At 52.4% G+C, this 22,118-nt stretch overlaps 16 protein-coding genes across 22 annotated transcripts; 7 read left to right on the plus strand and 9 right to left on the minus strand.

Annotated features, from left to right (window-relative positions):
- Positions 1-141: 141 nt before the first annotated feature.
- PPTG_15674 (hypothetical protein) lies at positions 142-1,386 on the plus strand (the record flags this gene model as incomplete). The annotated part of the gene is made up of 2 exons (XM_008912962.1): positions 142-882; positions 946-1,386. 2 exons carry the CDS (start codon positions 142-144, stop codon positions 1,384-1,386), a joined length of 1,182 nt encoding a protein of 393 aa, XP_008911210.1.
- A 198-nt stretch (positions 1,387-1,584) lies between these two features.
- Positions 1,585-3,406, plus strand: PPTG_15675 (hypothetical protein; the record flags this gene model as incomplete). The annotated part of the gene is made up of 7 exons (XM_008912963.1): positions 1,585-1,742; positions 1,813-1,924; positions 1,986-2,032; positions 2,101-2,200; positions 2,261-2,529; positions 2,604-2,910; positions 2,987-3,406. 7 exons carry the CDS (start codon positions 1,585-1,587, stop codon positions 3,404-3,406), a joined length of 1,413 nt encoding a protein of 470 aa, XP_008911211.1.
- A 59-nt stretch (positions 3,407-3,465) lies between these two features.
- Positions 3,466-4,113, minus strand: PPTG_15676 (hypothetical protein). The gene is made up of 2 exons (XM_008912964.1): positions 3,846-4,113; positions 3,466-3,768 (listed from the first exon to the last, which is right to left on the minus strand). The coding sequence occupies exons 1-2, from the start codon at positions 4,031-4,033 to the stop codon at positions 3,606-3,608; spliced, it is 351 nt and encodes a 116-aa protein (XP_008911212.1). The 5' UTR covers positions 4,034-4,113; the 3' UTR covers positions 3,466-3,605.
- A 60-nt stretch (positions 4,114-4,173) lies between these two features.
- On the minus strand, positions 4,174-5,167 carry PPTG_15677 (hypothetical protein). 4 transcript variants are annotated; one of them, XM_008912967.1, is made up of 5 exons: positions 5,072-5,167; positions 4,876-4,944; positions 4,684-4,768; positions 4,532-4,562; positions 4,174-4,444 (listed from the first exon to the last, which is right to left on the minus strand). In XM_008912967.1, the coding sequence occupies exons 1-5, from the start codon at positions 5,118-5,120 to the stop codon at positions 4,310-4,312; spliced, it is 369 nt and encodes a 122-aa protein (XP_008911215.1). In that variant the 5' UTR covers positions 5,121-5,167; the 3' UTR covers positions 4,174-4,309. The 4 variants fall into 4 exon arrangements, with proteins under 4 accessions (XP_008911215.1, XP_008911213.1, XP_008911216.1 ...); XM_008912965.1 differs by having other exon boundaries at positions 4,174-4,562; XM_008912968.1 differs by having other exon boundaries at positions 4,876-5,167.
- Positions 5,168-5,242: 75 nt separating this feature from the next.
- On the plus strand, positions 5,243-5,941 carry PPTG_15678 (hypothetical protein). Its single transcript, XM_008912969.1, has 3 exons — positions 5,243-5,441; positions 5,517-5,603; positions 5,678-5,941. The coding sequence occupies exons 1-3, from the start codon at positions 5,313-5,315 to the stop codon at positions 5,810-5,812; spliced, it is 351 nt and encodes a 116-aa protein (XP_008911217.1). The 5' UTR covers positions 5,243-5,312; the 3' UTR covers positions 5,813-5,941.
- PPTG_15679 (hypothetical protein) lies at positions 5,635-8,643 on the minus strand. Its single transcript, XM_008912970.1, has one exon. The coding sequence runs from the start codon at positions 7,463-7,465 to the stop codon at positions 5,954-5,956; it is 1,512 nt and encodes a 503-aa protein (XP_008911218.1). The 5' UTR covers positions 7,466-8,643; the 3' UTR covers positions 5,635-5,953.
- PPTG_15680 (hypothetical protein) lies at positions 7,608-8,802 on the plus strand. Its single transcript, XM_008912971.1, has one exon. The coding sequence runs from the start codon at positions 7,615-7,617 to the stop codon at positions 8,638-8,640; it is 1,026 nt and encodes a 341-aa protein (XP_008911219.1). The 5' UTR covers positions 7,608-7,614; the 3' UTR covers positions 8,641-8,802.
- On the minus strand, positions 8,651-9,293 carry PPTG_15681. Of its 2 annotated transcripts, none has more exons than XM_008912972.1 (2): positions 9,184-9,293; positions 8,651-9,107 (listed from the first exon to the last, which is right to left on the minus strand). In XM_008912972.1, exons 1-2 carry the CDS (start codon positions 9,223-9,225, stop codon positions 8,859-8,861), a joined length of 291 nt encoding a protein of 96 aa, XP_008911220.1. In that variant the 5' UTR covers positions 9,226-9,293; the 3' UTR covers positions 8,651-8,858. The 2 variants fall into 2 exon arrangements, with proteins under 2 accessions (XP_008911220.1, XP_008911221.1); XM_008912973.1 differs by having other exon boundaries at positions 8,654-9,104; positions 9,184-9,259.
- A 178-nt stretch (positions 9,294-9,471) lies between these two features.
- On the plus strand, positions 9,472-10,303 carry PPTG_15682 (hypothetical protein). Its single transcript, XM_008912974.1, has 3 exons — positions 9,472-9,589; positions 9,726-9,920; positions 9,997-10,303. Exons 1-3 carry the CDS (start codon positions 9,539-9,541, stop codon positions 10,000-10,002), a joined length of 252 nt encoding a protein of 83 aa, XP_008911222.1. The 5' UTR covers positions 9,472-9,538; the 3' UTR covers positions 10,003-10,303.
- On the minus strand, positions 10,141-10,971 carry PPTG_15683 (hypothetical protein). Its single transcript, XM_008912975.1, has 2 exons — positions 10,815-10,971; positions 10,141-10,737 (listed from the first exon to the last, which is right to left on the minus strand). Exons 1-2 carry the CDS (start codon positions 10,862-10,864, stop codon positions 10,548-10,550), a joined length of 240 nt encoding a protein of 79 aa, XP_008911223.1. The 5' UTR covers positions 10,865-10,971; the 3' UTR covers positions 10,141-10,547.
- A 94-nt stretch (positions 10,972-11,065) lies between these two features.
- Positions 11,066-11,671, plus strand: PPTG_15684 (hypothetical protein). Its single transcript, XM_008912976.1, has one exon. The coding sequence runs from the start codon at positions 11,120-11,122 to the stop codon at positions 11,456-11,458; it is 339 nt and encodes a 112-aa protein (XP_008911224.1). The 5' UTR covers positions 11,066-11,119; the 3' UTR covers positions 11,459-11,671.
- On the minus strand, positions 11,538-12,750 carry PPTG_15685 (hypothetical protein). 3 transcript variants are annotated; one of them, XM_008912978.1, is made up of 4 exons: positions 12,277-12,750; positions 11,942-12,217; positions 11,753-11,866; positions 11,538-11,677 (listed from the first exon to the last, which is right to left on the minus strand). In XM_008912978.1, the coding sequence occupies exons 1-4, from the start codon at positions 12,700-12,702 to the stop codon at positions 11,633-11,635; spliced, it is 861 nt and encodes a 286-aa protein (XP_008911226.1). In that variant the 5' UTR covers positions 12,703-12,750; the 3' UTR covers positions 11,538-11,632. The 3 variants fall into 3 exon arrangements, with proteins under 3 accessions (XP_008911226.1, XP_008911225.1, XP_008911227.1); XM_008912977.1 differs by having other exon boundaries at positions 11,753-11,872; XM_008912979.1 differs by having other exon boundaries at positions 11,753-12,217.
- Positions 12,751-12,827: 77 nt separating this feature from the next.
- PPTG_15686 (acyl carrier protein) lies at positions 12,828-13,596 on the plus strand. The gene has a single exon (XM_008912980.1). The coding sequence runs from the start codon at positions 12,948-12,950 to the stop codon at positions 13,302-13,304; it is 357 nt and encodes a 118-aa protein (XP_008911228.1). The 5' UTR covers positions 12,828-12,947; the 3' UTR covers positions 13,305-13,596.
- A 350-nt stretch (positions 13,597-13,946) lies between these two features.
- On the minus strand, positions 13,947-14,552 carry PPTG_15687 (hypothetical protein; the record flags this gene model as incomplete). Its single annotated transcript, XM_008912981.1, has 2 exons — positions 13,947-14,237; positions 14,307-14,552. The coding sequence occupies 2 exons, from the start codon at positions 14,550-14,552 to the stop codon at positions 13,947-13,949; spliced, it is 537 nt and encodes a 178-aa protein (XP_008911229.1).
- Positions 14,553-14,673: 121 nt separating this feature from the next.
- Positions 14,674-19,017, minus strand: PPTG_15688 (hypothetical protein; the record flags this gene model as incomplete). The annotated part of the gene is made up of 3 exons (XM_008912982.1): positions 14,674-14,865; positions 14,930-15,010; positions 15,085-19,017. The coding sequence occupies 3 exons, from the start codon at positions 19,015-19,017 to the stop codon at positions 14,674-14,676; spliced, it is 4,206 nt and encodes a 1,401-aa protein (XP_008911230.1).
- Positions 19,018-19,095: 78 nt separating this feature from the next.
- Positions 19,096-22,093, minus strand: PPTG_15689 (hypothetical protein). The gene has a single exon (XM_008912983.1). It carries the CDS (start codon positions 22,085-22,087, stop codon positions 19,145-19,147), a length of 2,943 nt encoding a protein of 980 aa, XP_008911231.1. The 5' UTR covers positions 22,088-22,093; the 3' UTR covers positions 19,096-19,144.
- Between the last annotated feature and the right edge of the window lie 25 nt (positions 22,094-22,118).

Below are 22,118 nucleotides of genomic sequence, written 5' to 3' on the forward strand. Positions count from 1 at the left end.
ACTTCGGAGTCCCCAATACAACCCTCAGCCAACAACAGGTAACATGAGAGAAGACCAATGAGTAGCCTCGAGTTGATAGCGTCATCGCTGATGCGTGAGCAGCTCCTTGCTATGCCATTTGGTAGTTTTCAACCCTCCACGATGGCGCTGCAGCTAGTGGACGACGACCTGGTTCTGGAAGCAGCGCTGTCGCTCTTAGAGCAACCCGATGACGAAGGTGGGGGATCAATACAGCAAACACCGTGCAAGAAGAAGCGCAATACGCGTGGCTACAATCCGAACCGAGCTCGAGAGTCTCAGTACAAGGAGCTACTGGATCTGCGCCAACAGGTTCCACAGCTAGAAAAGCGCCTCGAGACGCTGAAACGCGAGATTTCATCGCCGAAAAATGGATCAGACATGATGGAACTGTGGAAGAAACTTGCACTGCACGAGCGCAAGTCAAGAGAGAGCGCTGAAGAAGAGAACAAACGTCTGCGTGAGTTAGTGCGCGAAAACAATGAGGTGACGAATCGAAATGTCCAACAATTGCTGCAAGCCAGACAGGAGCATCTCGAGGGCTCAACCGGGCACAGGCCCGAGCCTTGGCCTTGGCCATACCGAAGAATGTACGCCGTCCCGATAAACCCTTGCGATGGCAGCGTGTTCCGAGAAATGGCTGAGAGCATCGATGCAGTGCATCGCCATGTGCTTCGAGTGTACAACCCCGCTTTAAACTACACAACTCCATTCTCCACAAGAGCGGAGGTTCATTGCCGAGCAATTGCGGATAAAATCCTGCCGTACGACGTTGATTCGGTCGGTGACGCGGCCTGGCAGTTCTTCGCGCATTCATTCCGACGACCAACGACCAGATTTTACTACCACGCGGACTCACACGAGGTGCGAATACCACTATTTCCTAGTTGTACTATGAGTATTAAAACGCCGCTTGCACGTTTATAGGCTTCGGGACTCGTAAGTGATGACACGGTCGTTGAAGTCTTCGGCGAAGAGCATCGTTTCGGGGAGGTTCTACTGGATATTAAAGTGAAGCAGATCGTTCGACGCTACGTCGCTGCTGGGCGTGTTGTAATTGCCTGGCGCGCTTTTCTCAGCCCGAAGAAGTTCAAGACGGAGTCTTTAAGTGGCGTTGTTTACGACGAGAAAGGAGCGTTGGTGATCGAGCCCTTGACGTCGAGAAACCAGAGCGGAGTTAACGATCCCGCATCGGTTGTTCACACTTGGCAAACCGTCACCCCAGAGCTTTCTAAGGATGCTCTGTGTTCTCAGAGTGAACTCGTGCAAGAGCTCACTGGGTTTGTACTCAACAGTTGCAGACCTGGTCGAGCTGTCAACAGCATGGAGAGGACTCTGCGTGCCCAATCCACGCTGTCGGAGCATTGAAGCCAACAAGCGGGAAAAAATGAAAATGGTTTTGACAATTGACATGGCAAACTTGCGACCTGCTTGCAAAACTTAGCGAGGATGACACACTTCAACCACAAGCAAGTTTTAGCACATTTCGGTCTTTTTATGCAAATTTCTTTCCCTTGAAGACAAGCATCAGTTTTCGATCCACTCCACGTATTCCACTCCAAGACCATGACGCTGCTCTTCGCTGAGGGATCCAAGACCACTGAACTATCGGACGAACGACTGCGCGAGATCGTGCGCGAGACACTGCAGAAGCTCGAGACGCAGCGCGGCACCAAGTTTGAGAAGGCAGTGATCGTTCCCCCGGACTTCACGCGCTTCCACTCGTACGTGTCAACCACTGCAACCAAGAGAGGCACTGCATATTGAATTATGACTGTACTGCAAATGATACAGGAAGTCCGGTGTGCTATCACAATATGCGTACGAGTATTTGCAAGACAAAGTGACGGACGTGCTGCCTGCTCTGGGAACACATGACGCCATGACCGACGAGGAGATCAGCAAGGTAAGATAGAAGCTGAAGGTATATTCGCTTGATTGACGTCTAATTAATTGGCGTTGGCTAGATGTTTGGCGATATTCCGAAAAATCTCTTCCGTGTCCACGACTGGCGGTGCGTTGATGCAGTTCGAAAACACTGGAATATGTTTTGAGACTGAATCAGCATTGCGTTTATTACAGAAACGACGTGGTAACCATCGGTCAGGTGCCCGCGGAGCTCATTCAGAAGGCCAGCGATGGCAAAGTGAACGAGCCGTGGCCAGCTCAAATCAACAGACTGGTACGTACCTAGTATGCAGTCTTGAAGACGAATTTTTTTTACTGACTACTGTTGTTTTAGCTATGGGAAGGTGGCCATGATCTGGTGCTCTCCATCGGTCAAGTTGTTCCGCACGAGGTCATGGGAATGGCCAATTTCAACAAGAACATTTTCGTTGGCACTGGCGGAAGCGAAGGCATCAACTTCTCGCATTTCATTGGCGCTGTGTACGGCATGGAACGGATGATGGGGCGTGCCGACAACCCGCTGCGTCGTATCCTGAATTACGCGTCCACCAACTTCCTTCAAAAGCTGCCTCTCATCTACATTCAAACAGTCATCGGACGCGGGTACAGGAAAAAAAAAGTTGTTAACTTGTGTGCGTGAACTCACTACTGACTTAAAACTGCGTTTTAAACTGCAGAGAAAGCGGCAACCTCGTGACGCGCGGAGTGTTTATCGGAGACGACGAGGAATGCTTCATGAAGGCTGCTGAGTTGTCACTGGAAGTCAATTTTGAGCTTCTGGCTGCCCCAATTGACAAGGTGGTGGTGTATCTGGACCCGGAGGAGTTCAAGTCCACCTGGCTTGGTAACAAATCCATCTACCGCACACGGATGGCAATTGCGGACGACGGTGAGCTTATTGTGCTTGCCCCCGGTGTGGCTCGCTTCGGCGAGGACAAGCGTATCGACGAGCTAATCCGGAAATATGGCTATCGTACGACACCGGTACGTCATAAACCCGGATAGTTTTGTGTTTATCCTGCATTGAAGCTGACTTATGTTGCTGATTCATGCTTAACAGGAAGTGCTTGCCCACCTTAACGCCAACCGTGACCTGATGAAGAACCTGAGTGCAGCAGCTCACTTGATCCACGGTTCATCTGAGGGCCGATTCCGCATCACGTACTGCCCTGGACATCTAACGAAGGAGGAAGTTGAAGGTGTGGGCTTTGGCTATGGAAATCTGCAGGAAATGAGCGCAAAGTATCCTGTGGACAAACTTCAGGATGGGTGGAATGTCGACGCAGATGGCGAGAGATTCTTCTACATCTCCAACCCTGCGCTAGGTCTCTGGGCTTATCGTGGCCGGTTCGAGGGCACTCCAACTGATGCCACTTCAACCTCTGCTAGTGCCACATCGACGCACCTTTCGGCTGCTGCGGACACGACTGAAGCCTGTCTTGATGCTGGTGTGGGCGGTGGTCCCTTCAAGCACTCATAAGGAGGCTGTTCCACGCTCAACCTGGTAGTCTACAGTGATTAAATCATAGAGCAACAGCCTTGAGCAATAGGACGATGACTGCATTGTGATTTCCTTCCTCTCCCCTTGTTTGTTTCTTGTTTTTTTGTAGTTTTGGTGACACTTTGACTCGGGGCTTTTTTTTTTATCTAAAGACCGCGAGAACACTCTTATCCTGTGTCTACTTGTCCTCCTGCGTCTGGTTGTAGCCCTTGTACTGTCGCCAGCAATCCTCCAGCGCAGCCTGCTCCTTCCGCGTCTCGTCGATCCGGTGCCAGTTCTTCTTAAGCGCCTTCTTGTACGCCGAGTACGTCTCACCGCAGTGGGTCTCCACCTCGCGCAGTCTGGACACGAAAATAAGTACGAAATTAATACCAGCTCCCTTTTATATTGACGTTTGTATGTTCCAACTGCTACGCACGTCTTGAGCACGGCAGCAGTGACCTTCTCGCCCTGCACGAGGCAGGCGCGCGGGTTGGCGTCACGCTGCTTGCAGCGCATGAACTCCAGGTTGGCGTCCGCGCATTCGTGCGCCAGAATCCGCGCGGCGCACGTGAGGCTCGTGTTGTCCGTTTCCGGCAGCTTGACGGTCTTGCGTTCCTCGGCCATGGTTACTGTGATGTCGTAACTTGAGCTTGGTACGCCTTCCCTTCCAGAGTCTCACCACCAAAACTCAAAAACGAGCGGCTACCCTGGTCTGTGTTCAAAACATAACTTTATGTTTCATACATAGTGATGAGGAAGAAATGTAGCCATCTTTGTCTGAAGACGAGAAGATTGATACAAATGCTGCGATATAGTACGAGTATATGCCAGACTTCTATGGATGGAGACCGCTAGAATTACTACACTAGGAGTAGATCATAGATCTGCATATTGGCACGCTCAGTGCTGCTGCTCGAAATCCCACTGCTGACGTACGCTCGTGTTGCCTTCCTCGTTCAGCCGCTCCTCAGCCTCTAGCACCTCCTCCAGCTCCACGCGCTTCATGTGCGGTTGGTCGCGTTCCTTGTCGCTGTCCTGTAGATATAAATGCAAATAATAATTCATCTCTTCAGCAATTAAATAGCAAAGCCACCAGTTTGACAGATTAACCAACATCCGTACCAGTTCACCGAGGAGAACGATGTTGTCACCGCTGCGCAATCAGCAAATAGCACCGAAGACATGAACATTAGGTCTTCAGTCTCCTATCACCTCCAAGTCAAAAGATGATGTAGCATTGTGATGCAGCGTGATCAAATGAGATCCTGCCGTACCGAATAATGTTGAGACCCAGTTCAATATCGCAGAACAGTCCTCCAGCCACGTGACGCTCAAATGTGTCTTCTAGAATGATATTCGCTGCAGCAGTTCAAAAAGCCAGCACAATGCCAATAGCAGTGAGCCAACAGCGCAACAGACACGGGATTGTTCCAGATATAACGAAATCCGCATAACAATTAACGCACAATATTGGTCAAAGCTTCGCAGGTACCCGACAAGGTGGCGGCCGTCCCGCAAGACCATCAACACTTGCTCTGTTCAACGTAAAAGGAGTACCACGTCACCAAGTCAGTTTTCCAGGCATCTCGAGGCTATATCGACGTAGAGCGCCTCATAAAAACACCAGCGAGACCGCGAGACACAGGTCTTCCAAGAACGCACTGTCTAGTTGCTGGATAAGGCTGCTGTTGCCCGGGAAGATGCCGCTCATGTTGCCCTCGCTGCTGTAGCTTTAGTTGTGCTATTCCGATTCAGAATTGAATTGTTCGTCGTAGTATTACATTATTGGCTGAAACGTTTTTAGCATCCACATTTCAGCCAGTAAAATGTAGTTTTGGATCTGCGGTGATCCTTCCTTTTGTTTGGCAGGCAGATAATTGCACGACACCCACTTGCATCGATCATGTTTGCGTCGCGTGTGCTTCGGATGGCGGTGACCAAGACCTCGACGGGTCTCGTGGGTCTCAAGGTGAACCCGAACGCCCGTCAGGACCTCATCAAAATCTACCGCCGGACGCTCGAGGAGGTCAAGGTGCGTACCAGTGAATTGAACACTTTAAAGAGCTGCTGGAAAATTAGAGGCTGACTCTATCGCTGTTTTCTAAAGGTGCTGCCGCCTGAGGCCAAGAACTACCGCAACGCCGTGGAGCAGATCACCAACTTCCGTCTGAGTGTCGTGGAGGAAAACAAGGATGTAAGAGACAAGAGCAGAGAGCAAAAATATTCTGGTGGTGCAGTAGCTAATAAGTTGACACTTGTGTACTACAGGAGGACGTCATTGAGCGCAAGATCAACTGCGGACAGTTGGAAGAGCTGATCGAGCAGGCCGAGGACGAGCTCACTGTCATCCCCGTTTACCTTGAGCACAAGCTGTGGGAGAGCCCCGTTGAGGCCGACAAGTAAGCGGCGCTGCATCGTGACGGATGAGTGGAGAGATGAGCAACGAGTTAAATACACAGCATTCTACACAACATCCAGCCAAGGCGAGCGTTGATGCAAAAGAGTCTATGTATTTGTTTATCGGTGCACAGAGTTTGGCCCAGGCTAGTTGCGGATCTTGCGACTGCGAGACAGGTTCGACTTGATACCCGTGGATTCGCCTCCGTACTTGCCAGCCTCGCCCACACGCACGTCGCGGACCTGGCCCTTTCTTCTGATAACAGCCTTGCGGTACTGCATACGCTTCTTGACACGCGGGTTGCGGTTCAGCTTGCTCTTGTGCGCCTTGAGACCCTTGTTCTTCATTATCTGGTACGAAGCGCCACGCTTGGCGCCCTCCTCCACGTCGCTGTCTTCGTCGCTGGACGCCAAAGCGGCATTCTCGTGCGTGTAGAAGTCTTTCTTGGCCTTCTTGAGCTCTGCCTGCTGGCGCGCGGTTTGTTCGTAGAACCGCTCGGCCTCGGCCATCTCTTCGGCCGATACTTCGGTCGATTTCTTCTGCTTCTTATTGGCAGAAGTTTGTTGGCTTATCGCATTGCGCTTCCGTTCCGACTTGGCGAAGAACTTGTCGAGCCCGTCGTCGGTCTTGGGTTCTCGCTCGGGTGGCAGCTCCTTCGTGAGCAGATCCTGCAACTGGCTGTTCAATACTTCGTCTAGAGACTGGAGTTTGTTCAGCTGCTTCTTTAACAGCAGCAAATGCATCAGCACAGGGTGGTCCGACACACTTTTTCCTTCTGATCGTAGCAGCAAGTAGAACGAGATGTTGGCCGAGTAGTTTAGAAGCAGGTTCTGGCGAGTCATCAAGTAGCGCAGTCCCATCTGCAGCTGACGAGATTTTCGACGTACGGGACGCAGTTTAAGCACAGCTGGAGTTACGATCTCTTCCAGCTCCTTCGTAGTTGATTCGAGTTCGGACATTAGTCCCAATAGCTCCGGTGCCGACTGGTTCACAATCTGCAGCTTGTCCTTCTTGGACATCTTGGAGAAGTCCTTGTGCACTTGCTCTACAGTCTCTGCCCCTCCAGCACCATTGTCAGCAAGTGTGGCAATATCAGCCAATTGGTCTTCAACCAGCTCTTCGTCATCCACCGGCGCTGCCTCGTTCTCCTGTTCCTCTTCATCGTCCTCATCTCCGTCAGCTTCAGGCGCGTCGATACCAAAGTCCTCGTCGTCCATCATCTCTGCCTGTTTGCGTTGCAATTCGAGAGCGGCTTCTTCTTCATCTTTGGCGATCTCCTCGTCCGATTCGAGCTCGTACTCGGCTGTATCTGCTGAGTAGAAGGTTTTGCGGCTCTTGCCCCACTTGCCTTCCATCTGCATCGCCTTCTTGCGCTCAGCATCGGCGTCGTACATGTTATCGTCATCATCCATGGCCACATCTTCCTCGTCTCCGTCGTCACTCTCGTCTCCGCCGAGTTCCAGCACCTCCTGACCCGCCAGCTCGTCATCCTCTGACTCAACCTGCTCGCTGTCGCTGTCGTTATCAGATGGATCGTCGTAGAACGTCAGCTCTGCGTCCTCCTGCGCCTGCTGTGCCTCCTTCAGTTGCCTCTTACGCAGGCGAATTTCTCCGCCGCCGTCGCCCGTGCGGGATCTGTGCCTCGCCTTGCGTCCCATTGCTCGTCACTAACTGGTGGTTGACTGGCTGGTGCTGGTAGATTTCATCGTTTATGCAACCTCAATTTTATGTTTACCACACAATCGGTTAAGTACGCATTTGGGATACGAACTTAGCACGTGTGGTCTCAGTTCTCGATTGACCAGTTATGCGGACAGCAGCAATACGAGCGGCTAGAGCAGCTTCCTGCGGCCAGCGCAGCGGCGCGGCCTTGGCGACAAAAGGCCTGGGCGCTTCGTCTATCCGTTCACAGCGCGTTGTGGCGCAGGTGCCAGTTAGAGCGCTTGCCTCCGTCGCTAACGCAGCACAGAAGGAAGCCACTCACAAGTTTGCTTGGGCCAAGACGGATATCGCGCCGCCATCTCCGGGCCGTGGTATCATCGGCCGCTCCTCGAATGTAGATGTGACCAAGAGTGAGAATCCTATTGAGCGGTGGCACTGGTTGTGGAAGATGCTGGGCTTCCTGAACGAGGACGACCGACTGTTCCGTCACTCGACTGCCGTGTTCCAGAGCTGCATGAACCACACTGCCAGGCCAGAATACTACCGTGCACTTGGACTCTCGCGCTCTTTCCGTGCGCAACAGGCATTGCTCATGGTGCACGTGTGGCTGGTGCACCGCCGCTTGGCGCTGGAGGATGAGCAGGGCAAGATCATGCAGGAGCTCATGTTCGACCGCCTCTGGGAGGAAACCGTCGTGCGTATCCGCTACCAGAACATCTCGGAGCTGACGGTGAACAAGCACTTGGCGCAGGTGCAGCAGGTCTGCTTCAACGCCTGCATCGCCTATGACCAGGGCTTGAAGAATGGCCCCAACGCCCTCCAGACAGCTGTGGCTCAGCATTTGCTCGAGAATGAGACGCCTGAGGGCCTGCGTATCGCCAGCATCATGGCCGAATACATGAAGCGCGAACTTAAGAAGCTGGAAAAGGTCGATGCCAAGTATATCATGGAGGGAACCATTCCATGGAGTCCATTGCCGGAGACCCATGTGAAGACCGTCCAGGAGGAGGAGGAGGACGACGACGTGGTGCTTATCGGACAGCGCTTCGGCAACTGGCGCTCCGCGCTGGACAACCGCGGTAAGCTCTACTACTGGAACATGACGACAAGATACTCTGTCTGGGACCAACCGACGGGCGACAAGCTCCACGAGGGCGAAGAGCAGAAGTAAATCACACAGATCTGTCAGTCCGATCGACCTCTTAGGTCCATCGATAGAGAATTCCATACAACAGGCTTCTAACTGTTCTGCTGCGTTGATTATAACTTCCTTCGCAGCAAATCAATACACGAAACAAAAACTGCTTCCTCTTCTCTCGGTATCCAATACAGTTCCCAAGTGTTGAGCGCAGTTTCGTGCTGAGTTCCTGGTGGTAGTAATTGGCGGTTCTAGTTGGCGGCTGCAGCCTTGTTGGCCTCCTCCCTGGCCTTTTCCTCCGCAGCAACGCGATCGCGGCGCTCCTGCATTTTCTGCCTGACGTAAGCATCCGATGCCTTGGCGTGTTTGAAATTTTCTGAGCGCATACGGATCTTCTCGTTCTTAAAGCAATGGTCCAGCGCTGTCTTCACTTCGCCGCAGGCACCGAAGAACTTGGCGTACGGGTTGTTCTCGTGACACTCGAGCAGCGCCTTAATCTCCTGCTCAGTCAATCATTAGACCGAGGGACCACAAATGCAATACAGCTACCTTGCGATGGCGTATTGCAGTACGTACAGCCTGGCAGTCAGGATGCGGACGATCGAGCGGCGCGTGCATGATGATCGATTTACTGCGCAAAAAAATAAAGCTCTATTCGTAAATTCTTAAGCGAATTAATGGGTACCCATTTTTCTTAATAATGAGTACTCTAAAACAAAAAGGACACGGATGCTATTCAACCCGAAAATTTTGAATGGTTTTTTTCGGGCTGAAAGCCATCCAACGGCAATTTGTGATACCAGTATCTAACCGACTATACCGATATCAAAAGGTATGCATTATCAAATAGCGATATGCATTATCGTGAGCAAGACTTTCATATTGCTGGTGGCTGCAAGCAAAGCGATCACCGTTTACAACCAAGGTCGCGATGGAAGGCGCTAGCTTCACCCCCCAGCAGAAGGCCGAGCTCGTCAATCGAGTACGTCTCTGTAGCCGTTTTTTATGACAGTTTACGTCTGCGTCATTGTGCACCGTGGATCGCTCTGCCATCATGCGCAGTGAGTGAGATCTTTAACAACTGACGGTCTCAATTGCTGTGTGCGGCTTGCTTGAAGGTCCGCTCGGAAGTCCAACAGCAGGCGCTGCAGGAGTTGACACAGAACCTACAAGAGAAGTGCTTCGACAAGTGCATCACGCGTCCCAATGGCAAGCTTGATGGCAAGCAGCAAAACTGTCTTGCTTTGTGCATCAACAGATACATCGATACCATGAAGGTGGTCTCGGAAGTCATGGTGCAGCGCGGTCCCCAGGTGCGTCAGCCGATCGAGCAATATGCTGGCAAGATGGATTCATTTTAACACTATGTTTGGTGTGCGTAATTTGCAGGGTTAAGTGCTCGGATCGCTAGGTGTTGTTGGCCTCGAGTCGACAGCAGGGAACATCTAACCAAAGAGGCTGCAGTGGTAACGGATCGTGAGCTTGTAGTTTCTTTAGAGGAATGCTGCACTTCAATACACAACGCGTATGCCTCTGAGATCCAGTGTCTGTTTGGTTCTGGCAATGATTGTCATAGCTAGAATCTATCATCGGTGATGATTCAGTACTTGCACGCATACTTTAGCGGATACTGCAGTACGAGGTGTGAGGCAAAAAAGAAAATGAGAGAACACCGGTATGACGGGGTTGAACTGCTTTGTTCTTGCTCGTTCGTTGACCAGAGTTAAATAGTAAGCCTACGACCGACCAAGACAAAAGACGAGGTCGAACCCGCAAGCAACCGACTCCATAAGCGACGCTACCGCAATTCCTGCCAGCGCTCAGAAAACACATCTGTTGATATGTCTAATGAACACCAGCTCCTGAACTGCCAGCTAGACGTTGAAGAGCGCATACTGCGCTTCGCAGCAGCAGCGTGCGTTCATGACGACTTGGTCTGCTTAGTTCTTGGCGTCCGCCTGGCGGGCCAGCTCGGTGATGGCCATGTCGCCCTCACCGTGGTGGCGGATGTAGCCAGCCAGAGCGAAGGTGTCCGACTCGCCCGTGAAGACGCCGTTGGCGTTCACGCGGCCGACGTTGATCTGCACCGAGGCGTGGTCCTTGGCCGCAAGGATGCGGTTGGTCCACGAGCTGTAGGCGGCGACAGACAATGACTAAATTAGCACCTGTAGCTCCGAGCGCATTGGAATCATTAATGCAAGACGCACCACTTGCGCGGGATGTAGATGTCGATCGACTGGCCGGCCTCGTTCTGCATGGTTACTTGTCTAGAGTCAGTTGAATTTCTCAATACAAAGCTCCGCCGAAAGTCGCTGTTGACAAGGGAGCTCAGCAAAACCAATGGCCCTGACTGTACGTTACCGGTCGTCTCTACAAACATCAAGTCAAATTTTTCCTCTACCTGTCCCTCTAGAATCTGATACGATATGGTGTTTTGCACACAACGATATCATTGCCACTCACAGCGACGGTGTCAATACTACGTAGTACAAAAGTCGAGTGAGTAGCTACGATGTCGGAGCAGATCACGGAGCAGCAAGTGGTGGCTACGTACAAGAGTCTGCGCGCCGAGGTGCGCCAGATGGCTGAGAAGATCTCCGAGCTGGAGGTGGAGACCACGGAGCACGACCGCGTGATCCAGACGCTCAACGAGCTGCCCAAGGACCGCAAGGCCTATCGCATGGTGGGCGGTGTGTTGGTGGAGCGTACAGTACAGGAGGTGCTGCCCGCTGTAACGGCCAACCGCGATGGTATTGCGCAGGTGCTGGCTCAGCTGAACGAGAACATCAAGCAGAAGGAGAAGGCCGCGGACGAGTGGCAGCGGAAGTACAACATCCAGGTGCAGCAGTAAGAAGGATGGCTGCACGATAGTCACGAGGGTTATAGATTCGTGACGACGTCAGACGTTAGTCCGTTGAAAGAACAAGAAGGGCTATTTATCCTATCGCAGCGGTACAGTTGTTGCACGTTGCATTGCTTTGATATTGGTATTATACAGAATGGTCGACTGGGTCAACTTCATAACTTAGGACTTGCCAGCCCCCTCCGTTAACGCATGCATGAGTCGTTTCTAAAAGAACATGGCAACAGGAACTAGATTAGCTGCAATGGTATGGACAAAGCCCACGATTCCTTGCCACGCTACCTGCAACGCCATGTTGATACTCTTGACCTGATCGTACTTGGCTGTCACGATCTTCAACTTCTCGTCGAAAGCGGTTTCCTGCTTCTCCAGCACACCCTTCAACGAGTAGATCGCCTGGTCCTAGACAACAATACCACATCGATCAACACCACTTTACCTCTTCACTTGTTGCACACAAGCTATACTTACCTTTTGCTTACACGCCGCTTCAAGTTCTTTAATTCTTGTCACGAGAGGATCATCCTCAGCGTCGTCTTTCCGCCTTCTTGCGTTCCGAGGCTCTCCGGTGTTCTTCCCTGTATCTCTGTCACTAGAAGATGCTACTTGTTGTGGTTGCACTAACTCGTCCTCTGACACGGCCAATAACCGCTCTAGCTCCGTCAATAATTCGTCATGCTGCGTCTTCTGCTCCTTCGCTACGAGAACCTTCTCTTCGCGATAAAATCTCTCCCATTGTCGCAGTCGCTGTTCACAGCTCATCTATCAGACACACCGCTTCAATTAGAGCCTGCCTGTTATCGCACCTGCTGCAGCTCGTCGTTCTGGTCCCGCAGCTCGCGCATCTGCTGCGTGTCGATTTGATTATCGTGCAGCATCCCTTCTAACTCGATCACACGCTGCACCTGCAGGTCCATCTCGCGCTGATGCTGTGCGAACTTTTCCTCCATGACTGTAAGCTCCTCCTGCAGCTCAACGTTGTGCTCGCTCAGTAGCTTGCGGTCGTGAGCGTACTTGGAGATACGCAGTTGCAGTTCGTGTTCCCATTTGCTCTGCTCCGTCTTAAACGCGTACAGCTGAGTACGTTGAGCCTCCATGCGGCGCTGTAGATTCGTGGCCAGCTCTCGCTCCACCTCCAGTTCGCGAGCGCCCCACCAGTCCCGCGCCTGCTGCGCCTCGTCCTGCGGTGCATCAGCCGCAGACGCAGACGTATCCGCCGAGCCTGGTTGCATCTCAGCAGGATGAAGTTTCCGTTGTGATAGGTCAACTATGGAATGAATGCCTCTCACAGGAATAACATATGCTGTTGTAATGAAAAGATTGCGTCTGATAGTGTGGTTCAATCATTTAAAGTAGTTGTTAAGTGAAAGTGGTATCACACGACGCGACTTCATATCGCAACTTCAAAGCTCGTGCTCCCCTCGTTTGTGGTTGCAAGTCACTCGCTCAAGTCCCTTAGCCTAGCCAGACCCCCAGAATGAACCGCTTCGTCGCCGCCCTCCGCCCTCTGTCCCGCGCTGTTGCTCGCCCGCAGTTCGTGTCTGCCCGCGCTGCGCCCGTGCGTTTCTTCAGCGCTCAGACGTTCCTGGACCGCAACGAGGTGAGCGACCGCGTGCTGAGCGTCGTCAAGAACTTCGAGAAGGTGGACGCGGACGCCGTCAAGGAGGGTGCCAAGTTCCAGGAGGACCTGGGTCTGGACTCGCTTGACGTGGTTGAGGTCGTCATGGCTATGGAGGAGGAATTCACCATCGAGATCCCGGACAACGAGTCGGAGAAGCTTCTCACCCCTGCTCAGGTCATTGACTACATTGCCGCCCACCCTATGGCCAAGTAAATGCTGTTTAGTGTATGCATGCTGCTGCGCGTGTCGTAGCGCTGTGTGGATCGGCTTCTCCTTTTTAGAGTGGACGCAGCAGTAATGACAGTCTTCCAAGAGCCGCCGCTTCAAGACGAGAAAGATACAGGGGCTAGATGCGTGGATGTCTGCGATGGGAGGCTGGCTTGGTGTTGCGTCGTGGTCGCTCGCGCACGATACACTTAGCCATCATTAACGAAACAAAAAGAAACCTACTTTGATAAACACTCCAGTGCATTGACCATGTTGAAGCAATGTGAGGCTGAGATGCTTCGAATGAGGTAGCGATGTTGGTTGCTCAATGTGCAACCTTCTGTACCAAACACTACTACGAACGTGGCTTCATGTGGCAACACATCGTGGTTGTAATGCGCTTCCAACCAGCGCTTTGCGATCGTCGCTTGATCATCTCACAATCCGTTTAACATTTTTACTCTTTGATGGCAAGCTTCATCAAACAGATAGCCCGTTCTCACTTGTATTGATATGTCTTGGTTTGCTAAATAAAATTGCTACTTCAAAGTACTAGGTCTGCCGTCTTAAGAAGCGCTGGTAACACTATGCCGTTGCATGCTGAGTGCAAAACTACGTAGTATGGCTACCTGCACCCGTACCTGCAGCTTACTTGCCTTCCCTCTTCTTCTCCGCCTGCAATCGCGACAAAATATCGTTGATGTGGTTCTTCACGACAGGTTGACCCGTTGCCGTACGCTGACTCAGTTTCACATGGCGTTTCTTGCGCTGCGTCACCTTCTTCTCCGCAGTCGCGATCCGTTTCTGTTTCTCCTCGCGAGTCCGTTGCTTCTCCATTTTTGTAATAGCTGCTTTCTTCTTAGCCTTAAAAAACGGATCAGGTTTCACCACGTGCTTCCTCTCTTCTCTTTCCTGCTTTCTATCGACGCGCGCCTCCACCTGCAACAATTCAACCGCATTAGTCAGCCCACCATCACTGGTCAATAAACACCAATCATCCCGCCATACCTCTTCTGCGTCCTCATCCACTTTGCCACTTTTTAACTCACTAAAAAAGCGGTCATAGAACGACGTCCCAGCACCAGCGTCTCCATCTCCTCCAGCCGCTTTCTCCTCGCGCTTCTTCTCCTTCTCGTACTGGCGCCGGCGCTGAGCCTTGTGAATGATAGCCTTCTTCCTACTTTTGGCATCGCTCTTAGACCGCTGCGCCTTGCCCTTGATGAAGCGCTCGATACTCAAGCCGCTGCCCCGCATCCTCAATATTCTCGTCACTATTTCTTCTGGCTTCCAACCAATACCGTAGCCATTCGATGATTGGCTGGATAAATGTATGTACGGTACACCGGTGTAGCTATCTAAAAATGGCAACTTCAACTTAGAACGAATGTGACCTGGACGGCGCGGCCGACTGGTCGGCCTCCTGCTGCTCTAGCTGGTACGCTGGCATCGTCGCAGTGGCCTGCTTGCACCAGCAACCGCAGCCAGTAGGGCATGCTGTCTCAACTTCAAACCACTCGCGGAGATGCGAGGCATGGCCACCATGACCACAGGTCATACAGAACATTGACTAAAAGAAATGTTACGTTAGATAAGTAACAAATATCATAGGACAAGTACACAAAGTTACGCACCTGACCACGGACAACGAGCTGACACACTGAGCAGCGCACTGCGAAGTCCCGACAGCTGGAGCACACTGGATCAATTGTTTTCTAGAAACAATTATCCAAATTGTTATGTTAGACAAGCAAGAAATATCTAGGACGGTATCCACAAAGTTACGCACTGCGTTGCATGAGCCACAGATCAGTCCCATCGAGATGCCACGCGGATCTTGAGCGCCATGAGACTTCGCCTTCAGCACCTCATTGCGCAAGTTCATTGCTCCATAGCGGTATAGTACGTCTGCATACGCCTCTTTGTAAATATCGTAGCGAGCTTCGTCTTCAAGAAGTGTCGAGAGCAAACATTTCTCATCATCTACAGACCGAAAACTCAACTGCAACAGCACTCGATCATTTGCGTCCACTTCCTCTTCTCTACTGACGGCGCCAAGAGAACCATACAGTGGAGAGGGACTTACTGGGTTGACCCTCGGGGACGCAGTCACAGTCATGGAAGGAGCTGGAGACTTGCCATTCACAGCTTGGATCGGAGGCAGGAAAGTATCCGCAGTGAGTCGAGGATGAGGAGGCTCCTTTCCAGAATGTCCACTCCATGTTTTGAACGGGTTCTCCAGCCGCTCAAAGTCCATTTTCCAGCCCGATGGCGGTATTTTTCCATCACTTCTGCTAGTTGAAGAATTACTCGCAATCGTCAGCGTGTGGTCTCGAATGGGGCTTGATTGTCGACTGGATGAGGCGCTGGTGGTCCCGTTGCTAGTCAATGGCCAGTCTTTCAACGCGCGTACGGCGGCATCTTTATCCATTGGCAGACCCTGCGAACGTGCTTCACTATGGCTACTGGATCGTCGAGTCCCCCGCATCACAGGAGGTGCGTCACTAGAGTCGATCACCAATTGCGAGAGAGTGTTTGATGACGAGCGTCTGGAGCGCATGCCACCATTGACACTTGTAGGAGCACCTGTCGTTATATAATCAACTTCCTCGATGCTTGATCGTCTGTCCTCACGCACGACTGGGAGCTGATCTTCCATTGTGATGGCCGAGGGTGTCACGGAGTCGCGAATCTCGTCCGGTTCCTTGCGTTCGGTAGGCTTTAAAGCACACACAATCGACGCCAGTGCTTGAACATCTCCAGCCTGTTCGTACATGTCAAGTACTTTGTGCACGAGACGCTTGCCGAGCGGATGTGCGCTCCAGGGATGCGACGTTCGCAGACATAGCGACGTTGATGAATGGCCGTTCTTCTTGTAAATAGGTAACTCAACTTCTGGAGCCATAGAAATCTCGAGTAGCGACCAAATCTGCTGCAAGTCACTGCGTCCTGCAAGCATTGCTGTTCGTGCATTTTGTGCACAAGTTGCGGCTAGTTCAGTGCTGGATTCCTCAATTGGAGTCTCGTCGTCGTCTTGAGTCTTGGCTGCATCGCTCTCGGTTAGTAACCCCTGGAGCACACGGGTCAGGTTACTCTTGGACGAAGCCCCACGCTTGCCGGGCATATCTTCTGCTGCTCGCAGCATCCAGGATATCATGGAGCGGTTCACAGCTCCCGCCTGACTCTTCTTCCGCTTCACAGCCATGCTGGCCTTGGGTGATACTGCAGATGGGGTAATACCACGAGGAACAAGGTCAGTCTGATACGTTAAGATTGATGACACACCGCATAGCTTGGACAGATCGAGGATCGTGACGCTGATACTGAGATCCAGATTCAGCGCTGGTGCTGGTTGTTCCACGCGTTTTAACCGCTCTGCCTGGTTAGCACGCACAGAAGATCGCGGAGAGAGCTGCAGACCAGCCGTCGCACTTGTCGGCATAGACAGAAGATGTTCTGGATTGTTGACTGGCAAGTGATACTCTGCACTCGAGAAGTACGTGTTCAAGTACTCGGGTCCAGCGTGAATAGGAGCTTCCATTTCATTCACTCCACTCAGCATATCATCATTCCCATTCGCACCACCACTGCCGGAAGAATAATACAAGGATGCATGACGATATCCATGCGAGTGATTGTCCACATCCTCTCCAAAACCCATAACGCCACCGTCCATCAATTCTTGTGACTGCTGCTGCTGTCCTGCCCAGTCGTTGGTGCCAACATCCATAGATCCCATGATATTAGCAGACGATAGAAGTTTCACAGGAGGCTTCTTGTTCTTCTTGGTCGCGAAGCGGGAGTCTCGTAAGTCTAGCAATTCCTCGTATGTGCGAGGCAATTTGTTAGGAGGTGCTTGTGGCTTGCTCTCTTTGCCAGCAGCGACCGCAGTAGGAACCGCTGAGCTGCGAGATTGACCGATAGCTACTCGAGAATCGAACACCAACAACATGTTAGGACCGCTGAAGGCTGCACCGGAAATTCGAGGACACGGCAGAGCTCTGGCGCCGTTGGAACTTGCAGCACGATCTTTCGTACTTGATTCATCTGAACGCGCATCATCCTTGTCTCCAGTTGCTGACACTGGACTTTCGTCCTCACTACTGGACTGGGATGGCGATTCTCCGCCTTTAATGAGCTCTTCTTCGAGCGCCAATAGAGCCTGCAATGAGCTATCGTTGCCCGCTAGTGTGTATTCGTCCGTGCTTAGTGGAACAGCCGACTTTGGCACCACGAGCGGGATAAAGTCCGTCTTCAAGGCTGAAAGGCTGTACTTGGAGTGTTGAGCATGCATCTCAGCGTACTCGGCACGCAATAAACGTCGAGCGTCTGATTGCTGACGGGCGCTAGTGTTGTTACCTTCAGACGGAGCAGCATCCGCTAGATACGACGCTGTGTCGTAGCCGCAAGCCTCAAGTTGCGGTACATCCACATGCCACATGCGTAACTCCTGATCTTTAGACCACGATACTAACTGGTAGACACTGGTCTGCGGTCGAACCCGCCACGCCATTCCCTTCACTAGATCGCTATGACCCACAAATGAGTGCACCAGCTCGGCAGTAACAGCAGCGCCAGCACTTGAACCCGAAACATCGACACCTCCGGTATCTCCGTTTCCTCCACTATCCCCCTCACCGTGTGAGAGAGCCCAGAGGCGAATTGTGTTGTCCATACGCTGAGAAATCGTCACCAGACCATCTCCAAACGGCGTGTACTGCGCTCTCCACACCGGCGCGCCAGTAGTTAGCATTCCCTGACACATTCTAGGCTGCGTTACATCCCAGAACTTGACTGTTTTGTCCTCTGAGCACGTCACCAACTCGTACATACGCTGTGGATGCCAATCTAAGCCGTAGATCTTCTGCATGTGCGCTGTGATCAGCGCCGCCGGAGCCACCGTCCTCTCTCCAGCTGCACGTAGATCCCAGACCCGAACTTCTCCATCATGAGCTGTAGCTAGCGACGTGGCGTCCGCTCGGTTCCACTCCACCTGAATCACACTTGTATTGAAGGCATTCAGCGTCTGTACCGGTCTCTGGGGCGACCTCATATCCCACAACAGTGTCTTGGCATCTGCCGAGCATGTTGCTAGCAAAGAAGGCTCCATGGGAGACCACGCCACGTCACTGACTGGTCGAGTATGAGCTCTTAGTGTAGCCACAAGCGGCTGCGTAGTTGTCTGCGATCCACTGCCGCCACTAGCTCCACCTCCGTTCCTGTGTCCGTGTTTATAGGAGCTAGAAGAGCCTTGGCCCACCCCGATCGAAGCTGAAGACCCGGAGCCCATTCCTACGTCTGCGATGTCCCAAATGAGCGTATTCCGGTTGCTGGATGAGGCTACATGGTTCTTAAACAGTGCGTGTGGGTTACATTTGACCACCGTCACCTCGAGCTTCGTCTGGTGATACAGCGTGGCAGGCGGAAGGAACGGTGTCTCTAGGTCTACGAGATGCAGTCCCTTGCGACCTGCCAGGACGGCCACGGAGCCCGTGGCGTCGACGCTGAGTGCACTGGCGTTCAGGTCTGGTCGCACATTGATATTCCCATGAATCGTAGAGCCCCCAGCGGTTGAGATGGAGCCACCCGAAGCCGGCGAAGCGCTAGACGCCTCGTCGGTTGTGTTGGCTACACCTGGAGATAACGAGTGCGGGTCATGGCCCGCATCCTGCGCACTGGCAGCGGCACGAGTGGCGTGGTAGCTGCGGTGCCTTCGCCGCATCTGGAGATGACCAAATTGCGATTTAGTCTAGAAAGAGTGCTCATAAGTACACAAAATAGAACGTAAATCACAAAAAAATGCACTTCAACTTCAACTGCATCTAGTTTCTTTAGCTCTATCAAGTTCCCTACTTCTGCAGAATGCTACGAATGCTAGTGCAGCGCTCAGCCAGCAGCTCTATGAGTCGCGTTTGCAGCGACTTGTAGGACTTCACCACGCTCGAATGTGCCTTCTGCGTAGCCTGCTCCAGTGGCGAAGACGAAGCATCAAACGTGCTGGGCGACGTGAACTGAAGCTCAGACACGTGCGTCTCCAATGCGGCCAGTGACTCCTGCATGTGCTTAAGAAGATTACGCAGTGCGGACGTTGCGGTAGACAGCTGCTCGCTCTTCTTGCTCCTCTTCTTGTTCAGCGCGCGCTGAGCGAGAGCCAACGCACCGAGCGACGAGAGACCAGAGTCCAGCAGCAAAGACGACAACGTGGACACAGCATACGGCGACAGAGCCACAGCACTGCTCGTACCAGAAGCAGCAAACACTAGTCCAGCACGAAGTTGCTCCACAATCTCAGTAAAGTCGTCCTGCAGATGCGATATCGCAGCAGATAAGTCCTTCTCCTCACCTTCGCTTTGGCCGTTGACTGCATTTACCACGTTCACTGACGTAGCAATAGCCTCCAAGCTCCATTTCCAGAGCTTCTCGTGAAGCTGAGGCTCCCGAGAACTCGATCCCGTGAGCTGCAGTTGAGTCGTGATGTCTTCGTATTCCTTTGTCATAGCAACCAGCGCCGTGTGGTCATCCCCAGCAAGACTTTTGAGTAGTTTTGGAACTAGCACGCGGAGCTTCAGCCACAGCAGGGACGAGTCAGTGTTTGCGGAGCGATCGCACTCTACAAGAGGAGCATCATCTTGAGCAAACCAGTCGCCGGTCGGGATCTGCTGCTGAGCAGTCCAGTCTACAATGACCTCTCGGTGCTGGTTGCGAGACAACTCGGCACCATCCGACACCAGCATGTTCTCCAGTCCCGTGATCTGTGCATCGAAATTCGACGACATCACCAACTCGTGAAGTTTTGTAGGTCCTTGAGCCAAAGAGCTTAGCAGCTCAAAACGCAGCGTCTCACCCTTGCTGATGGCCAGTGTGTGCGACTTCTTCATACGCTTGTGCAGGAACGACGACATGTCCACCACCTTCGAATAAACACCAAGTCGGTACGCTCGAGCGATGTAATCAGGCGTGTCATTCGCCGTACTGCGGTGCAGACCTTCAATTCGGTTTAGTAGCTTCTTCGCTTCTGGATATTGACACAAGTCGAGCATCTTATCCAGTACCAGGAACGACAGCGAGTCTAGCTGAACGTACTTGACATCCAGCTCTGCGTGACGACTCAGCATAGCCTCAGCTGCACCCAAGTAGCCGTACACACGCGACAACAGAAGCTTCATTTGGAAATTGTACGCGCTTTTCTCCAGTCCGTACTCCAGCAGTCCTGCAGCACGTTCCAGGTACTCCCGATGACCGCTTGAGCGCTGATAAATATCCAGCAAAAAGTGCGAAGCAAGCAGCAACAAGTCGTCCGTAAGCTGCACCTCACGCTGGCCGCCGGCACTGCCAATGTTGAGCCAGTTCGTAGCTTCGTACTCCTCTTCAAGCTCCTTCACTAAGTGGTCCAAATCGCCAACCGAGAACTTGTTCGAGTCTCCATAGTAGCCCAAGAAGCGCAAGGTCTTCAGTGCAAGCAGGCGCTTGCTCAAATTTCCTTGTCCGGCTTTGCGAGCCTCTTTGTCAACGTCGTCACCCGCCGGCTTGTTCTTCAGCAAACCTGCAGACTCTTCTGATAGTTTAATGAAGTGCTGGATCAAGTTCGTTTTCGCAGACGTCGACACTAACGTCGTCTTCTTCAGGTAGAGAGTGAAGTACTGTTTTAGATCAGTAAAGCAGCACGCCTTGGAGTAAAATCGATCCGCGTAGGCAACGATGGCCTCTTGCAGCTTTAACTCCACTTGCGATACAGCTGCTTCCTCAGTTTTTAAACGACGCAAAGTCTCGCTATTGACTTGGATACGAGCAAGAGCGGGGCCTCGAATGCGTTCATTGCCCGGACGAGCCCCCAGATCCTCCAAAAATTCGGTAATTTTTTGTCCAATTGCCAGCAACTCCTCTGCTTTACAGTCCGACTTTTCTTCGAATCGAGCAGCGATGTATTCCTTCAAAAACGTCCAATCATCGGCGTTGTATTCCTCAAGAAGCTTCCGGTTCACCGATGCACAGCGCGTCCAGTTCGCCACATTCTTCGCCAATGTAGCCTCCAGCGACAACCTGTCAATAGTCTGCATGGGTCCCAGTTCAATCTCCTCGTCGTATGCTCCTTCGCCTTCGGCAGCACGTCCCAGCTTCACCTTCGTCTTCTTCTTCTTCTTGCCGTCATCCACCTTAATAAACTCGTCGAAAGCTTCCAGTGCGCCCTGATGGTTGTCCTGTAGCTGCATAATCAATACCGTCAATTGCAGCGCCTCACCGTTGTCCGATTTAGACTCGCGCAGTGTCTTAAGCAGCATCTTCTCAGCCAGCGCTAGCATACGAGCTGGAGTACCGCCATGTTCCACCTGCAGCATCATACTGAGCGCTGCCCAGCACACGTACTTAATGTTGCCGAAGGCTTTGAACATCTTCAGCGCCGTCTGCTGTTGCTTAAGGAATGCACCGCGGCGTGCATAAGCCACGAATAGTGACTGGAAGAGCTCCTCGTTGGGTGGGTTGCTTACAGTGCAGGCGTGCTCGAAAGTAGGCAGCATTTCGTGATCACAACCGCCCAATTTGAAGACGAGGTTCATGGTGTTGAGCAGCGTCTCATCCGTGGGCCGTTTGAGCTGGATACGGCGACAAATGTCAAGCGCCTCCTCCACGCGGCCAGTGCGCTCCAGACAGTGCGCCTTGAGCACCTGGACGATGTCCAAATGTGCCACACGCCTGTGTGCGCATAGCTTTATGGCATTCTTGTACTGGCGGTTGTCAATAGCCTCGTAAATGGGCCGCACGAAGCGAGCCATGAGCCGCGCTTCGTCCGACATTATGCGGGTCCGATAATGGGCCCCCTTCACC

The sequence above is a fragment of the Phytophthora parasitica genome, assembly GCF_000247585.1.
Source record: "Phytophthora parasitica INRA-310 unplaced genomic scaffold supercont2.51, whole genome shotgun sequence".
In the NCBI taxonomy this organism is placed as follows: Eukaryota; Oomycota; class Peronosporomycetes; order Peronosporales; family Peronosporaceae; genus Phytophthora; species Phytophthora nicotianae.

Coding starts and splice junctions, on each gene's coding strand:
- PPTG_15680 (XM_008912971.1), top strand. CDS start 7,615: ATGCGGACAGCAGCAATACGAGCGGCTAGAGCAGCTTCCTGCGGCCAG.
- PPTG_15681 (XM_008912972.1), bottom strand. CDS start 9,225: ATGCACGCGCCGCTCGATCGTCCGCATCCTGACTGCCAGGCT. Junction 9,108..9,183: donor CGCATCCTGACTGCCAGGCT/GTACGTACTGCA, acceptor TTGACTGAGCAG/GAGATTAAGGCGCTGCTCGA.
- PPTG_15683 (XM_008912975.1), bottom strand. CDS start 10,864: ATGCAGAACGAGGCCGGCCAGTCGATCGACATCTACATCCCGCGCAAG. Junction 10,738..10,814: donor ATCTACATCCCGCGCAAGTG/GTGCGTCTTGCA, acceptor CGCCGCCTACAG/CTCGTGGACCAACCGCATCC.
- PPTG_15686 (XM_008912980.1), top strand. CDS start 12,948: ATGAACCGCTTCGTCGCCGCCCTCCGCCCTCTGTCCCGCGCTGTTGCT.
- PPTG_15676 (XM_008912964.1), bottom strand. CDS start 4,033: ATGGCCGAGGAACGCAAGACCGTCAAGCTGCCGGAAACGGACAACACG. Junction 3,769..3,845: donor ACTGCTGCCGTGCTCAAGAC/GTGCGTAGCAGT, acceptor TTTCGTGTCCAG/ACTGCGCGAGGTGGAGACCC.
- PPTG_15685 (XM_008912977.1), bottom strand. CDS start 12,702: ATGCAACCAGGCTCGGCGGATACGTCTGCGTCTGCGGCTGATGCACCG. Junction 11,873..11,941: donor AAGCGGCGTGTAAGCAAAAG/GTAAGTATAGCT, acceptor ATTGTTGTCTAG/GACCAGGCGATCTACTCGTT. Junction 11,678..11,752: donor GTATCAACATGGCGTTGCAG/GTAGCGTGGCAA, acceptor ATGTTCTTTTAG/AAACGACTCATGCATGCGTT.
- PPTG_15684 (XM_008912976.1), top strand. CDS start 11,120: ATGTCGGAGCAGATCACGGAGCAGCAAGTGGTGGCTACGTACAAGAGT.
- PPTG_15682 (XM_008912974.1), top strand. CDS start 9,539: ATGGAAGGCGCTAGCTTCACCCCCCAGCAGAAGGCCGAGCTCGTCAAT. Junction 9,590..9,725: donor AGGCCGAGCTCGTCAATCGA/GTACGTCTCTGT, acceptor GCTTGCTTGAAG/GTCCGCTCGGAAGTCCAACA.
- PPTG_15689 (XM_008912983.1), bottom strand. CDS start 22,087: ATGTCGGACGAAGCGCGGCTCATGGCTCGCTTCGTGCGGCCCATTTAC.
- PPTG_15679 (XM_008912970.1), bottom strand. CDS start 7,465: ATGGGACGCAAGGCGAGGCACAGATCCCGCACGGGCGACGGCGGCGGA.
- PPTG_15678 (XM_008912969.1), top strand. CDS start 5,313: ATGTTTGCGTCGCGTGTGCTTCGGATGGCGGTGACCAAGACCTCGACG. Junction 5,442..5,516: donor GGACGCTCGAGGAGGTCAAG/GTGCGTACCAGT, acceptor TGTTTTCTAAAG/GTGCTGCCGCCTGAGGCCAA. Junction 5,604..5,677: donor TCGTGGAGGAAAACAAGGAT/GTAAGAGACAAG, acceptor TGTGTACTACAG/GAGGACGTCATTGAGCGCAA.
- PPTG_15677 (XM_008912965.1), bottom strand. CDS start 5,120: ATGAGCGGCATCTTCCCGGGCAACAGCAGCCTTATCCAGCAACTAGAC. Junction 4,945..5,071: donor CCTTATCCAGCAACTAGACA/GTGCGTTCTTGG, acceptor TACGTTGAACAG/AGCAAGTGTTGATGGTCTTG. Junction 4,769..4,875: donor GCGAAGCTTTGACCAATATT/GTGCGTTAATTG, acceptor GAACTGCTGCAG/CGAATATCATTCTAGAAGAC.